Source organism: Coprinopsis cinerea (assembly GCF_000182895.1).
Source record: "Coprinopsis cinerea okayama7#130 chromosome 7 map unlocalized cont3.7, whole genome shotgun sequence".
Classification (NCBI taxonomy): domain Eukaryota; kingdom Fungi; phylum Basidiomycota; class Agaricomycetes; order Agaricales; family Psathyrellaceae; genus Coprinopsis; species Coprinopsis cinerea.
Window position 1 is genome coordinate 2,071,370 of NW_003307538.1, and position 15,591 is coordinate 2,086,960.

The 15,591-nt window shown below is 52.0% G+C and overlaps 5 protein-coding genes across 5 annotated transcripts; all 5 read right to left on the reverse strand.

The window, feature by feature from the left end:
• Positions 1-77: 77 nt before the first annotated feature.
• Positions 78-1,622, reverse strand: CC1G_05682 (GTP-binding protein Rho3; the record flags this gene model as incomplete). Its single annotated transcript, XM_001831559.2, has 9 exons — positions 78-419; positions 501-626; positions 737-749; positions 836-984; positions 1,115-1,197; positions 1,266-1,317; positions 1,381-1,408; positions 1,469-1,480; positions 1,569-1,622. The coding sequence occupies 9 exons, from the start codon at positions 1,620-1,622 to the stop codon at positions 310-312; spliced, it is 627 nt and encodes a 208-aa protein (XP_001831611.2). The 3' UTR covers positions 78-309.
• Positions 1,623-1,912: 290 nt separating this feature from the next.
• Positions 1,913-5,377, reverse strand: CC1G_05683 (hypothetical protein; the record flags this gene model as incomplete). The annotated part of the gene is made up of 9 exons (XM_001831560.2): positions 1,913-2,953; positions 3,018-3,146; positions 3,228-3,433; positions 3,497-3,739; positions 3,802-4,000; positions 4,159-4,257; positions 4,328-4,619; positions 4,697-4,911; positions 5,036-5,377. The coding sequence occupies 9 exons, from the start codon at positions 5,375-5,377 to the stop codon at positions 2,156-2,158; spliced, it is 2,523 nt and encodes an 840-aa protein (XP_001831612.2). The 3' UTR covers positions 1,913-2,155.
• Positions 5,378-7,641: 2,264 nt separating this feature from the next.
• On the reverse strand, positions 7,642-9,411 carry CC1G_05684 (hypothetical protein; the record flags this gene model as incomplete). The annotated part of the gene is made up of 2 exons (XM_001831561.2): positions 7,642-8,683; positions 8,732-9,411. 2 exons carry the CDS (start codon positions 9,409-9,411, stop codon positions 7,642-7,644), a joined length of 1,722 nt encoding a protein of 573 aa, XP_001831613.2.
• A 240-nt stretch (positions 9,412-9,651) lies between these two features.
• On the reverse strand, positions 9,652-10,530 carry CC1G_05685 (hypothetical protein; the record flags this gene model as incomplete). Its single annotated transcript, XM_001831562.2, has 4 exons — positions 9,652-9,819; positions 9,873-10,017; positions 10,103-10,303; positions 10,364-10,530. The coding sequence occupies 4 exons, from the start codon at positions 10,528-10,530 to the stop codon at positions 9,736-9,738; spliced, it is 597 nt and encodes a 198-aa protein (XP_001831614.2). The 3' UTR covers positions 9,652-9,735.
• A 669-nt stretch (positions 10,531-11,199) lies between these two features.
• On the reverse strand, positions 11,200-14,043 carry CC1G_05686 (hypothetical protein; the record flags this gene model as incomplete). Its single annotated transcript, XM_001831563.1, has 5 exons — positions 11,200-11,372; positions 11,435-11,462; positions 11,519-12,416; positions 12,466-13,676; positions 13,735-14,043. 5 exons carry the CDS (start codon positions 14,041-14,043, stop codon positions 11,200-11,202), a joined length of 2,619 nt encoding a protein of 872 aa, XP_001831615.1.
• Between the last annotated feature and the right edge of the window lie 1,548 nt (positions 14,044-15,591).

The following is a 15,591-nucleotide window of genomic DNA, read 5'->3' on the forward strand; positions in this document are numbered from 1 at the left end:
GAGGAGGGGGTCACGCGGGCCCTGGTGTCAGGGGTGCGTGCATTCTTGAAATTGTGCGGTGCGGTCGTAGTTGGAAGTTCAAGGTTTTGATCAAGGAAAGGGCGGCGGCGGCGATGATATGATGATGCCGCTGAACAGTTGAAACCGTTCAGCCTGGTCGGGGTCGGGTGGAGATGGCGGGTATCAAGTGTTGGACTGGCTGATTGGTATTCGTTTGAAATATGAGGTGCATGTTATGACAACGTCTCGAGCGCTCGGAAGGGCCGATACCCTAGACAACGAAATGGAATGCGCGAAGAAAAGGATTTTTCACATTATCAAACACGACGAGCTGCGTCCTCTCGGTCGGGTTCCTAATGACACGCGCGCTGCTTCGTGGAAGACTTCTGAGACGCCGCGGTTATGCTTGGAGCTGCATTCTGCAGTACGGGAACGAAAAAGGAAGGGGGTAAAGAGTAAGGGAACTAAACAGGAGTGTTGACGAGAATAGGATAACGTACCTAGATACCGTGATGCTCGTATCCGCCGCGCAACAGCGAGCCCCTCTTCATACTGCACTGTATGCGATCCATACCGCTGTAACCGTTCCTTCACCGCCTTGTCTTCTCGAAGGTCACATTTCAGAGCTTGATATTGCAGAACGTAATGCAGCGGAGGCGAGGAGGGGTGTGTGCCAGTCAGACAGTCAGCCTTGAGCGGAGTGCAGAAAAGTGTAACTTGAGAGAATGAGACGGACCAACTAGAACAAGCTTGTAGAATTCCATCTCGCGTCAGCCGATATCCACGAAGGAGGAGAAAGGGAGTGGCGTATATAGGTAAAGAACCACAGGCTCACCTTAACCCCTGGACAATATTCAAGAATCTCGTCTAGCCACTTGGATTCAACGTTCTCTAATGATGTCGGATTGTCCACCGAGAAGCAAATCATGACCACATGTGTTTCGGCGTAGGATAGTGAGCGTAGTCGGTCGAATTCTTCCTGGCCTGTTGTTTCGCGTTAGTTTATCGAGGAACGGGCAATATAAACGACCGTGAAGCAAGGGGGTAGGAGTGCAGTTAGCTATGCAGCAAGCTAACCAGCCCGCCACGAAACCAACGGGCAACAGCAACGCACCTGCAGTGTCCCATAAACTCAGCTCCACCAACTGGTCATCGACCATCAAGTCGTGAACGTAGTTCTCGAATACTGTTGGTTCACTATCAGATGTTATGTATGTTCATGAGACCGCTGCTCCATACGACTCCTGATAGAAACGGGGACTCACTAGACTTGCGTGAAGAACCCTCGAGTAAACACGTTCAACAGGGACGTTTTGCCTATAAATCACGGTGTTCCGTTGAGAAAACCTGCAACTCCATGGCGCTGAGTTGAACACGTACCGCAGGCTCCATCCCCACATACAACCACCTATCACAACCGTTCAGCCACTACGTATCTCAGAGATAAACCCAGCCCATCGCCTCGCACCTTGCGTTGAAGCTACAAAACCACCCAAACGCCCCAAGTCAGCTTCATGTAAACACAAGTAGCGTAACCCCGCCGCGTTAAACAGCCAAGTCGAACATACCGGTTTTGAACGTCCAAACGAAGCACCGTTTTTTGAAGTGCCACACAGAGACATGACTAGAATATGATAAAATAAAAGCAGAGCTAGATGAGAGGAAACCTAGGAACGGGCTAGTCGGAAGAAGGAGAATTTGAAGTTGTTGTGGACGAGGCAAGTTAAATGCTGTATTCGGTTCAAGGGGCAAGGGTTTTGGTACAAAGCAAACCGATGCCGCGCCCGCCCAAACAAGCCTTTCGCTAAAGCTTCCGCCGTTGCACACACCGACGATTCCCTATTGCCTCTTGGTTGCTTTGTACCTTGTTATCGGGGCTTTTGACAAGAAATACAACCATAAAAGTAGATTCCACAAAACCATCCATGCGGTGTTACATAGAGTACATATAGACATACAAGGAGAGATTGCGTCTTTCCCAACATCAAATCAGGGACGAAGAAACTGTACTTTAATTACAACAAACGGTAATAGAGAGCAAAGAGCAATATAGCAACAGATGCCAGAAGAGGAACCGAAAACGAGAAGAAAAAAAGGGGGAAAAAAGAAGAAGGTAAATAACTGATGTGATGTGACCAGTCTGACCATTGTCCATTTAGATAGCGCGAATCGTGTCGACAAAGTCTTGCCATGTCGTCTGTAAATTACCAGCTTCCGGTGACCCTGAGCTACGCCGCTGATTGAGGCCACTCCCCTCCAGCATCGGTGAACTAGGTCCATACCCAGCCGTGTTGCCTCCGCTCATACCACCAGAACCATAGTCATAAACAGGGAAGTACTGAGGGAATTCTCCAAAGCCGTTGGCAGAAACATCCATCATCGTCGATGAGGGATTGGAAGGGCCAGCAGTAGCATTTTGCATAGCCTGGTGTTGTTGCTGCTGCATGTACGACGCGTTCTCCGAGCTCGAGCTGTAGTTGGTCGTCGGAATCGCAGACATCCCATACATCGACACGGGGGAGAGCTCCAGCTCATTACCATACGACCCTCCACGGTCCGATGAATGCATGGCGTCCATAGTGGTATACGAGTTGCCGCTGGAACTCTGGGAGATGGAGGGGGATTGATGGTGGTGGGATTGCGGAGGATTTTGTGAGGGGTTAAATGATCTCAGGTACATGGCCAGGTTGGGGTCCGCCGATTGTATACTCGAAGGAAGAGGTAGCGGTACAACAGGGTTCTGGCTCGTCGGCGACCGCTCCAATAACCGAGGGGACGAAGGCTGCTCCTTCGACACGAGACGAGTCTTGCCTCCAAGAATCGACAACTCATCATCTTCCTCAGTCGGAGAAGAAGGATCTGCAGGGTTAAGTCGAGTGATCGGCGACCCATTCCCTCGCCTGTATTCGTCCAAGCTGAACTGTGCCCGAGACCGTAGGTGTAGCATAATGTTCTATTTTCGTCCACTCGCTCAGTAAACTTCGGTCTTTGACAAATCGAAAACTGTCACAACTTACCAATACCTTTGTCGCTCGGAATCCACGAGCGGCTTTGGCAAACAGATCACAAGCAGATTCCAACTGGCCCAGCGCTGATTGCGCCAGACTCATCGAGGGACATCTCGTTACGATGGACCCAAGCACGATCTAAAAGGGTTGAAACAGAGTCAGACAGATGAAATGGCACGACGGTAGAAAGCAACGGAGACAAAAATGATGATCACTTACTGCGCAAGAGAACATATGTGTCCAAAGGAACCACATCCGTTCGCTGGGTTCTTTCAACTGACTATGGAGATTACGCATGAGGGCAACCAGAGATCCCGCGCTTCGATAGGCCGCAATTACGGAGGTTCCGTATGGGCTCCCAAGCGGGTCCTTGGGGTGATCGCTCATGGCGCGGGCAAAGAAGCTTCTGTGCAAGTATAGAAGATCTATACAGAGAGAACAATAAGTTAGAACCCGCTGGCAAAAGACACCCGACGAAATAGACGCACTCATCTCTCTGATTGCGAGGACGATATGCCGCTGCAATGTCAGCTGCACGGTATCTTGCCCGATAAGTCGATTGCCATCCGAGTTTCCAAACCCAGCGACCTGTAGCACAGGTGGCACGGGGAAGGCGCGCATCTTCCTATCCAATTGGAGAACAGTGGCATATGTGGGCGTTTTCGCTCCAAATGCCTGATCATGGAACAGGTTCATGCATTCTGATGAAAACTTGTGCTTCCAGGCGTGAACTAGAGGGGAGACCCACAAATCAGGACAAATGCTTCAAGGCTACGAGTCAGTTCCTACTCACAGGCGTGTTCATCACTTTTATCGTTAATAAAGGGCATCTTCGTGTCGATGTGAGGAAGCGCAAACGAAGGCGGCCGTCCAAAAGTGTAGCATTGCCAGGAATCGTACGTGAAAAGTTCCCAAAAGAGCTCGCGTCTCCTCTGGGTCTCCTCAGCGTTCACCTTCCATCGGCCACTGTCCCGATCTGACAAATGACGTCGCTGTCAGCCGACACGAACAAACACTTGGACGAAAGGAAACAATAAAGCACTCACGGAGACCAATCTGTTAGAAAAAGCAACAAGTTCCCGAGAAGGGGAGCGAATGGTGGTGTTCAATTAATTATGTCCCACGAAGAAGCGGGAAGTCGAAGACATACGCTTTGTGCCACCTTGATGGTTATCCCCATGATACCCCACCGTGCTCCCGTGTTGCTACCATGTCGGTCGGCCAGGAACATGTAATAAGTCATTAAGAACTGCAAAGTGAAACCGTTAATAAAGGGAGCTGGGGCACGCACGTCCGCGGGGATACGGGAGGGGGCGTACCAAAGCTTGAACTGCATTCAGCGTTGGCTCATCGAACAACGAGGTGTGGAACAACGCGGCTCGAGCCAGTTGGTGATACTTCTCCGCTTCCAAATTGTACGCTTGCATGGAGGTATTCATCAAAGAGCCGATAGCCAGGACCATAAACATCAGCGAGAGGCGATGGTAGGCAATAGGTTCCTCGGAGCCTATCGAACCGCCATTCACAGCGCTGTAGTTGCCGGTGCTATCCCGCTGGTAAAACTGGGAATAAACCTCTTCTTCGAAAGTCTCTTGGTTGATTGGATTGTACCTGTGGAGGCAAAGGTCAGAAATTCCGGCGTGCTTGGGAGAAAAAAACGTAAACGCAAAAGGAATTGGCGAACGTACATCCATGCTGCATGGGAATAGAAGATCTGGCATAGAGTTTGCGCTTCGTTGGCGTAAGGGAGGAACCAGCGGAGCGTGCCCAGCCCAACATTTCCAAGGGTGGACATTGGAGATACGGGGAATGCAGAGGCTCTAGTCAGGATCTCGGCCGGGAGAAGGCCCCTGAGGTTGTTAATAGTAGAGTCATCTGGCCCGTCTTCCTCTGGAGACTCGTTCTAGAGGGATATGTCATCGCTGACATCTTCGAGTCAGTAACGGATGGACTAACCTGCAGAAACAGCTGTATTGGACGTCGAAGCGTGAACACGAGGTGAGAAAGCTTGAGTAGAGAACACGCACCCATGAGTTGGCAATGTGACCAAAATACTTCGTCCTGCCAGAAACAGAGCTGATTGATAATGAGCCAAAGGCGTCTGGGATATCTGTCGACTGCTCTTCCTCCTTGATTGTTCCGCCGATGTGGCTACGCGCAGTTGCAGGCTCTCGTTGGAGAGGTGCTTTGATTTTGAGAAGTTCTTCGGTCAATAGAGGATGCTGCTCTGTGCTGAGTTGGGCGTGCGAGACTCGGAGGGCATCCTCGAGATCTCGAACACGTTGGGCCAATTCGTTGATCTTTTCATGCAATTCTTGTGTGCTGGCCAGAACGAACCTGGAAGGTGTCTTAGCATTGTCTTTGAACATTGCACCCGCTCGTCGCGTACCGATTGCCTTGGCCAGTGGTTAGAGAGCCCTAGAAAATACTAGGTTAAAGAGCAGGAAGTAATGACCAGTAAAGACGACGTACATCTGGACATATTGCCCCACAACCTCGCTTCACACAGGAACTACAAGGGATTCCTCTATCGCATCGCAACTTAAGCCTGAAAACAGGAAAGAGAATGCAGCAATCAGCCGCGACGTTACGCGCCAAGCCCGCTCGCTCCTTACCTTCGGCACTCGGCACAGCTGAGTCTTGTCGCGCCCTTCCTGCGCTTTTTTAAGGGGTTGTCGCCGCCGTTTGGGACTCCTGGGGCGGAGGGAGACATTGAACAGGTAGTATGAGATGGTGATGGTTAGAAGCCAAAGCACAAGCTGTGGGCAAGGATCCAGATTCGTAGGCACTTCCCAAGTACTGATAAGGGAACGCAGCCTTTGCGCCTGTGGGCAAACGGAGATAGCCGCCGCCCGATTTACTTCCGTCCTTGTCCAAGGGGAATTTGCCAATCTAAGATACCCCTCCGCTCCTGCCTCCATGCAAATCGAGTCAAAACAACCTCATTTTCCGCACGTTTCGAGCACTTTCTGCCACAGTACATCCAGAAGCACTTGGTTTTTACAGCACCTTTCTGCCTCTTTTTTCCAAGTCCCATCTTCCTGACCCATCACCTAATTGTGTCGTTTCACAAGTGCGTTATATGTCCATCAACGGATTCATCGCCTCAACACACTGATATCAAAAAGTTACAAAAGCGTACTAACCCTCCTTCAAAACTCAACAACAACGCTGGCTTCTTATTCGAGCCGACCAAGAGCCGCCCCGCAGACCCCAGAAAACCACGGTCGCAAGGGTAGTTTCACAAAGAATTCGAAGAAGCTTCCTAGATCACGCCTCGTGGACTATCGGAGGACATCTTTTGGCGACCATGAAATTAATACAGACGTCAGAGCAGTCAGCATCTCGCGACGTTTGGAAAGGAATTCCAGGACGATGATTCGCCCATTCTCCGTGTAGTTCGGAGGCTCAGCTGATCTTTGATCGTGACCTCCAGAAAAGGAAGCACTCAACTGATCGGACGCGGAACCTTTTTGGCAGGAACGTGGTCGACACACAGGGACTCATAAATTAGTGTTTATAGATGGTTTATCGGGGGATTGTCGTCGGAAGAAAGGCCGGTTCTTCAAACTAGAAACGGTCTTAAAATACATGAGCATCTTAAAATGCAGGCCAAGTCGAGACCAAAACGCCAGAATTAACTCTCCAATCCCAACAACGGATGAATCTCACAAGGTCCGCCGTACCAGTTGTCAGTTCTACTCGAGCTGTCCGATACGGCAGGACTTGTGACGCCATTTCGGAGCCCTTACCTTGTGCCTATGCCTCCCAAGGCTGCTTCTGAATACCATTTCGAGGCATACAGTCGACGCCACGACGTGGGGATGCGAAAATCTCAGGGCCCCGCCTGTCCTCCCCTTTCTGGAGTTTACTCGTATTGCCGGTAGCAACTAATCGCGACCCACTTGGAAGAAGTTTGGAGCCCCCGTTCAAATCTTTCCTTATCCCAGGAGCTACCATTGGGTCGACGCTCGAATCGGAGCACCCGCTACCAAAACTTGACTTTTATGTGCAGAAAGACAACTGTCATGATTCCGAAAGTTACGTCCGAGCGCTAGACTTTGTCATGTCCCTTATACTCTTCACCAAACCTTTGGTTTGAGAAGTGGACACCTTTCCGCTTCGACAATCCTAAAATATCAGCGATTTCGCCGAGTCCGAGTGGAACGCGGTTCCTGTTTTCCATACGCGGACTCTTGCCCATTGGCGTCTAATGAAGACCCCAAAGTTATGAGAACGAACCAACACCCAGGACCCGGCTACATGGGCTCAGGGGTGTGAAGTGGGACAAGTTCCGACGTCAAGCATATCATAATGTCATCTCGGGGAGGGAACACACAGTGTTTACAAATATAACTACTAAGCTTGTAAGATAAAAGGGTGGTGTGGTACATATCATGTCATGGATCTCATGCGTTGAGAAGGTCGAAACAATCATCAAAATGTCTAGTTAACACAACAAGTGAAAGAGAAAAGGGATCATAAAAAGTCGTCACAAGGGATCAATCATACACCGCCTCGATCACTGGAATCAGTAATGAAGTCGAAAGGGTTCCAGGGCGTCCGTATATAAGCCTGGTACATACCAGAGAAAAACAGCCAAAAAACCTGCATCGGTAGGAAAAGTTCACATTCACCGAATGATCTCCACATCCAAGGATTTGGCAGGTACCACACCGTGGACACTACTCACGTCGGATAAACTGGTCGAATCGCGGCAAATGACGACAGGAGCGGTTCCCAGTCCATGAATATCGTCGCTCGGACTAATGGGCTCCGCAACAGACGAAGCATCCGAAGAACTAGTCTCGTGCGAAGGGTTGCGCTGCATCACCGAGGGACCGTTCGTCTGGAGCGGTGGCAGAGGGGTATTGTTAGACATCGTCGACGAAATACTTGATCTGGAGCTGAATAGCCCACCAAACTTTCTGCTGAGGGGGGCAGCAGGAAGCGTGGGCGTAGCCCCGCCGCCCAGCTGAGGACTACCGTTAACGGCAGGGGCTGACTGAGGAGGGATAGTCGCAGATTGCGGGACTCGAGGTGAATCGGCTCCCCAGAGCTTGAATCCCCAGCCCGTCGCCGTACGCCCTTGTTTCGATTCAGTTGCGGCCTCCTCGCCCGTTGCCATAGTAGGGAGGGGAGGGAGTTTGATGGACGAGGGTGCAGTCGAGGATTGGGCGTCTGTAAACGTGTTCTCGGCGATAAACTGCCGCAACGCCTTGACACACGTTTCGGATGCCTCCTTCGCCTCGTTGGCCTCTGCTAGCTCGTGCTTGGCAGTCGCGAGCTCCTCCTTGAGTTGACGGAGTTCACGCTTGACTTCTTCCAGCTCGAGGGACCCGCCCTCGCTTGTAGTAGCAGGAGGAGATTGGCGACCAAATACAGCAGGATAACGCGTGCTGCTAGGCGGAGGCGTGGTTTGAGGGTTGTGCCCTGTGTCAGGGAAGGTCAAGGTCTGTCCACTCGGGCTGGGATGGAAATCCGCAATCGAAAAGGCCACGTCCGAAACTGAAGATATCCGTCGGTGCCCACCTGCTGATCGGCCAGTGAGAGGTGTGAAAGAGGCCCGCTTATTTGAGGAACTGGGCGGACTTCCAAGGAGAGAAGCACGATTGACGTCGATGGGTGCCATGGTCTGCCGCCGGTTCTCCGTCTGAAGTCGCATGAGACCTCTCCTAGTGGTGCATGAGCATTAATCGCATCGTATGATAGTTGGTACCAACCTCGATTCTTCGACTTTGGCCCGCAGGAGAGTAATAGCCTCCTCGTCCTCTTTATTCTTGCGGCGAGCTTCAACCAGCTCCTCGTTAACGGCCGTGGCCTTCTCGGTCATCAGCTGCAGAGCATCGTTGAGCGATGCCTGCTTGCTATGAGAGTCAGCTAGCATCCTGGCCAGTTCATCACGTTCCTTGGTCATTTCAGACAAGGAATGCCGCAGCTGCATGACGAGGTGGGCCAGTATTTCCGGGTCGAGTGCTTCATGCTTTTGCTCGTTGTCTTCCGTGGCACTGGTGAGATCGCGCATGGGCGTGACAGGCAGAGAGTCCATCTCGAGCTGACGCTCCAGTTCAAGTGAGAGATCGATGGAAAAATGCTTCCTGTCCCTCACTGGTTGTACTTCGGCGGAATTGGGAGCCTCAAATAGGGTGTTGCTAGTCTTGTCCGTGTCGTTGTGAGGGGTAGACGTAGACATGTTGGCTGGTTGAGTTGCTGGCTGGGTTGCCAGCGCTACGAGGGAGCTGGGGACCGTGACCGTCGATATTGTTGTCGTGGGTAGTGTAATGGATGGCAAAAGGAAACCGACATGCAAGAAGCCTCGACGGCTGCCCACCGCGATTTCGGATGTTTCACACACTGATCCACAGTCACGAGACTCGTTGCCATATAAGAACCGAGTACTCATCCTCGATTTAGTTGTGGACTGCCAATTTGTTAAATAGAATCAAGTCGCGTAGTTTAACCTTTACAGCAATGGGCGCGATTTACGAGGCATAGAAGCTGAGAGGTCATCCTTGATTGCGTTTCATTTGACCTTCAGGGGAGTTAATTGGCGCGTTGTTTGGCGCCTGGCCAAATGACACTTCTGCCTCTTCTGGCAACTCTCCATCAAATCCAAACCACCATGCGTTGCTGCAAGATGCATATCTAGACCAACGTAGATTCATGTCAACAGGAACGAATGACATGACAAGAAAATACTCGTGTATGCCAGCATGAATCATCCGGTCTAGGACTCGTGTGGTGCCAAAGCACTCGTCTCCTTGTCTTCTCTTCCATCCAACCACGAAGTACACAATGGACACCGTTTCGCCTGGACAAAACCACCATCAGCATCCTCTCCACACTAAACCTCAGACAACCCACCTTGGCACTAATCTCCTTCCTACAATACATACACCGAATCGTATCCCGGATAATCGAATCCTTCGTGAAGGCACCATACACCGTCGCAATCAGATACAGTGCAGCCCCTACACCGATGAACTTGAGAGCCTCATCCGCAAATGCCCTGTCATGAACGACATCGCGTTCACAAGAGACTCTAATCAGCAAAATCCATGAAGAAACGGCAGTGGGTAAGAAACAGTACCCACCCGTAAGCCCAAACGATTGCTCCGTCACCTGAAGCCTGCTCCCTCGTATTATACCCATTCGGGGGTTCAAAGTTGGGTCCTTTCTTCAGTACCAAGAACTTCTCGTCCAAGTTCTTGCTCATGAACGGGAGGAGGGATATAGGCGGCAGTATAATATTGGACACAAGAGAAGTAACCAGTTTCGTGAACGCGGTCGCAAAGCTGGCATCCGAAACCATACATATCAGCAGTCATTCATGGCCAAAGTAAACATGGGCGTACATTAAACCAACAGCAACTTCCAGCACGTTATCCCTCAACACAAACGCCGTAAATCCACCCCATAACCCCCGAATCTTGTTCGAGACCTCGCTATTGAGCAGGGCAGCGCGCGCTTCGTCATGGTACCACCTCGAGGAACCGCTGGCGTGTCGTTCTTGGTCTGCCATCCGGATTGGCGTGTTACTGGGACGTGTAGACGAAAATGGTTTCGATGAAAGCCAAAGAGGCGACGGAAGGAATGGGGTGACGAGGAACCTTGGTCAAGCTACGGCTTATAGCATATGTGCCAGTCTATGGTGGAGCTTATTTCCCAATTACGTATCCCGATGTCCCAGCCCGCCGTGCTATCGGCGGGTTCTCGCCTTGCGATCCTGAAGTTGAAGCCTGGTATGACAACCAGACCCTTCCAAGCCGCCGAATATGCTTCATGGAAGCCCTACGTCCAGTCCATCTGTCAGGATTTCAAGGCAGCTTTCGGGTCGGAGAAAGAGCACTACCGATTGGCCGTAACTCGTCCGACGAAGAAGAGAAATCCAAGAAGCATAGATACAGCAAAGGAGTACATTTTACATATTCCATCGTTTTTTTCTTTCAAAGCATTCAGTAACAAAAAAAAGAGTTTGGTTTCGTTCAGTAATATTCTTCTTTCTTCTTTCCTATCGTCTTCCCACCTTCCCTCCCCAAAGTCTAATCGCCCCGAACACTGGAATCAATGATCAACATCAGCCTCCAGTGTCCAAGACGCGTTTTCACCAATCCAACATCCAGCGTCGAACAGCCGATCCTTCGTCGAAGCGGCCAATAGGTTAAGAGTTCGTTAGAGTTAGTACATAGTTTCACTCAGAAGCATGAGTGAGAGGATCAATGCAGATGATTCCATCGCGTTCGTTCCAGGGATAGCCCCAGCGGTGAAGCCATTCACGAACGCCAGTGGCGAGCCGCAGACGAGATGCACCGCGAGCGGCATCTTGAGTCCCTGTGTGCTTTTCTTCGCCAACGATCGCGTATGCTGGACAAGAAGAATTAAATCAGTGATTATGTCGACAGTGAAGGGTATACAAGGAAACGTACCAAGTCCATAGAAATGCTCGCGTTCCAACTAGCAGAACACAAATCAGTTTCAAGACCCCTATTGCGTTTAGGAAAGGAACTCACAGCCAGTAAGAATTTTTCCAACACCTCAGTAGCTTCGTTCGAATGAAGCCCGTGCAGATCAAGCATAGCCTCAGTCCTCTCCTCCGAGTTCAACCCCTCCCCAACCACCCTACTCGCAATCCCCAAACAAACACCAAGTCCACCTCCACAGACCTTGCCCCTCGCAGCACGATCGCCAGGGTCATCCGACCACGATGCATCCCGCGACCTCACAGCCTGCTCCGCAACCCTGGCTCGCTCACGGACAAGCTTGGAAGCGGCGTCTGCCATCTCGGCGCTCATCTTGGCGTTTAGCTCGTGTCCTTCGCGACTGAACCGTTTGGCAGCGGCGCCGTCTCCTCGGCGCCACGCATCAGCAGCACGGGAGAGGCAGGCGTTGCGTGCTGCTCCGAGTTGAAGGGCGCGAGAGCGATAGGTCATGTAGAGGTTGTTCAAGGCCTCGCCGGTGGGCAGGGTCGGTAGAAGGGCAGGGGCACGCAACTTGATACGAGGCGAAGGGCGAGGGGCGACGATCGCAGGATGGCTCAGATCTCCACCTGGTCGGTTTCCTTGTTGCTGCTGATCTTGAGGGACATTCGGGGCTGGCTTCTTGACAGCCGCTGCAAATCTGGTCCTGCCGGGATCATTGTACTGATGCTTGCGACCACGATTGTTGCCATTGCCTTCATATCCCAGAACGGGGAACTCTTCCAGGTTGGGCTGCGCACCTGGATTGTTTTGCACCTGATGGAAATTGGCGAGTGGACCGGTGCCAGGAGGAACGTTCGCTCGGGAAAGCACTGCATTGACGGCGTTGATGTCGACGTCCTTGGGGATGTGATGTAAGAATTCGCAAGATTCGTTCTTGGCGCAAGTCCCTCGAAGCCAGAATCGACAGAGAGCTCTCTCAAGATCGTGACTAACACAAAGATCAGCGCATCGTTCCAACAGTAGCAGAGATACCATACCTGAACCGACAGTCCGCACGCAAACACTCTCCAGCAACGAAATACCTGCAAACACGATTCCCGTTCGGGACAGGGCGCCCGTTGACATATCGAGGAGCACCCCGTCCAGGCCCGGCCATGTGGCCAGGACCGAAGCCACGTCCACGGACAGCAGAATCGCGGCCAACTTGGATAAACTTGTTGTGGATAACGGGTCGATTGGGAGGGCCATGCGCTTGCTGCGGCAACTGGCGGTCGATGAGCCAAGCCATGGCTCTTTCGAAGTCGTACCCGTTCGCATTCAGCGCTTCCTCTAATTCGGAAGGTGCAAGGGTCGAGCCAAAAACAGAACTGAGGACATCGAGTGGCGTCATCCCATCGGTCAAAATTGAGGTATCGTCGCCTTCCAGCATATCTGCGCTTTGATGAGCCCCTGGTTGTCCCATTGAATCGGGATGGCCATATCCATAAATTCCAGGATAAGTCGGCTGGCCATTATTCTTGTTTTCCATGGAATCAAAGACATCTGGAGGCGACCAATGGGTGTCGAAGTCGGAGATGGTTATCGAATGGAAGGTGCTCGCGAGGTTATTTGCAAGACCATCGAATGGGTCATCATCCTCTTCTTCTTCTGGTTGGGTAGACGAACGAAGGTTTGAACTCGGTGTATTAGAGCGACTGAACGAGTGCTCTGGCAAAAGGGGTGCTGCGATGGCGAGGTTGGATGTCGCGCGTGGAGAATTATGGGCCCATAAATCAGGAGACGGTGTATCGGCGCGCAAAAGGGAGCCCGGATTCGACGATGCGGCGGACAGGGGCCGGGGTATAGGTCTGAATTCGGAGGCCTTTGCGTTCAAAAGACGAGGTGAAGAAAGGGGGGAGGCCGGGAGACTGGCCGTGAATTGGGAGCTAATATGTGCGTGCATCAAGATCGGGGAAGATGAAGGCGAATAATCGCTTTTGGCGGACATGTAACCCGAGGCCTGGGCCGCACTTGCGAGCGGCGAAGTGATTGGGGTGTGCGGGCGCCTGAACGATAAGGAGTGAGCAAGAGGCGAAGACGGTGCAGAGGTGGGCGTGTCTGGTCTCGTCGGTAAAAGCCGACTGGAATGGGTTGATGCGCGCGACGACGGGCGAGAAATTGGCCTCCGGGTGGGCGTCAAGAACAGAAACGGGACTCCTGCGACATCGTCCCGATGTTTGTGCATCAAATCCAAGACGCTCTGCTCGATCTAGCCATCGTATGAGTAAGGGACTCCACGCGCAGCGAAAAGACTGAGAGCAACGTACAGAGACATCGTTCATCTCTGGAAATGCCTCCTTGAGCGCAGCCTTGAGCTCATCCTCCTTTTCATCCACCAGGAAGGAGACAACCTTGGTCACCAGCGACGAGGGGACGCGATTGGCTTCTTCGACCTCGATATTGCCGTCGTAGGTGTCCGCTGGCTTGTACTGGCGGGCGATTGCAGCGAGCTGGGCTCGAGTGTGGGGAAACTTGGCTGCGGAAGCTGATCCCGACGAGTCGGTCGACGATGTGTACGGTGTCTGGCCGTTGCCATTGGCATATGGGATCGGCTTTGGAACCGCGAGAGGAGCCATCCTGCAAGGCGAATCACCGAAAACTATGTGTTCAAGTTGTAAAGTTCATAAAGGCTCCCGCTCCCACAGCCCTGCTAACGCCCTTGGCTACAGATGACTAAATACTACACACCAACCAAACAAAACCCTTCCTTGGGTAACTATCATTACTTACTTTTGATCATCATCATCCAACTCTTGCTCTGGCCAACTTTCTACTGCCCAAGCGCCTCACTCATTCCTGCTAATCTAACCTCGACGCTTGGTTTGGTGTGATGTCCTCTGGCAACTGATAAGTTGACTTGCTTGGTCACCGAAAAGCCTCTTCCACGGACCACCCGCGCGGCCAGTGGCACGAAGCCCCCGAGTCTCAGCGTGAGAGCAGAACTAGCGCCCGCTACGTTGACACGGGACTCTTTACACCCGAATGCTTCATGAGTATCCATTCCCACGTTGCCAGGGTCTCCCCCTTGGTTGTACTATGTGGTGGACCTCGCGGGCCTTGCGCCCGAGTGAGGACCAGTACACCCACTGATATATTATACGAACGCTGGCCTCGGTCGACCGAAACGACACTGTCAATATGCTTTATCTCTAGGTGTGTGTCCTGTTTCGAAAATGGAATGGTTACTCAACGCATGTCTGCCCAGAAGCAACAGGATCACCGCAACAAGCAGATATAGACGAACTCCCAACGCCCAGACTGCCTCCCCGGGCAGCGCTGGTGAAGGATCTCCTCCCTCCTTCGATGTAGGTAGGAATTTCGCGTTCTTGAAGGGCGCATCGTTTCCTTTCCATATATCAAGCCATCGGTATCATCCCCACCGGTGGACTCCCGAATGAAAATCCGCTCGTGCTGTCCGCTGGCCTTGTTTCATCCTTCGCAACACCGTCCTCCGAAGACGATACAGTGCTGGGCGAGGCTATTTTCGAAACAGCCATAGGTGACAGCGCATGACAAACGCCACCTCGCACATACCAGACACCATGTCCCTTCCACACGACAGAACGCCGTGTCAAAGTCGGCTCGATATCCACAGGCTTCTCGTGCTGGGTAGACCCACCCGTCCAAGACCTCTAGACGGCTCTTGTACCGAAGCAGTGTCCGGAACTTCCAGACAGACGCCCGATGCATAGGGAAGAGGATTGAAAATCGGCTGGCTGAGGACAGTGTCCCGAAGTTGAATGCTGCCTCAGGCAGTGTCGCTGCGATGGCAGAAGAAACCACCATCGCAGAATGGAGACCCTTGAGTTCTTTGGCTGCAACGCTAGTTTTATGCAAATCTCTCGAGCCAACTTGGGGCTTGTAGTACTTTGAAACACCATCTGAAGAAGGACCAAGGCAGTGACCATCCAAAACTATGATAGAAGAAGGAATTCCGTCGGCGCACCGTCCCCTGTCGTTTTCTTCCACTAGTCTTGGGGAGTACTTCACGTCCATGTTGCAGATTCATCCAGTGGTACGGCGCAACAGCATTAGCGCCCGCAGGTGAGGCAAAGATTGTTCCATTCCCACGAGCCTCTCGACATATTCGCGACGACGATCATGTTGGACGCGTTTTGTCCTGT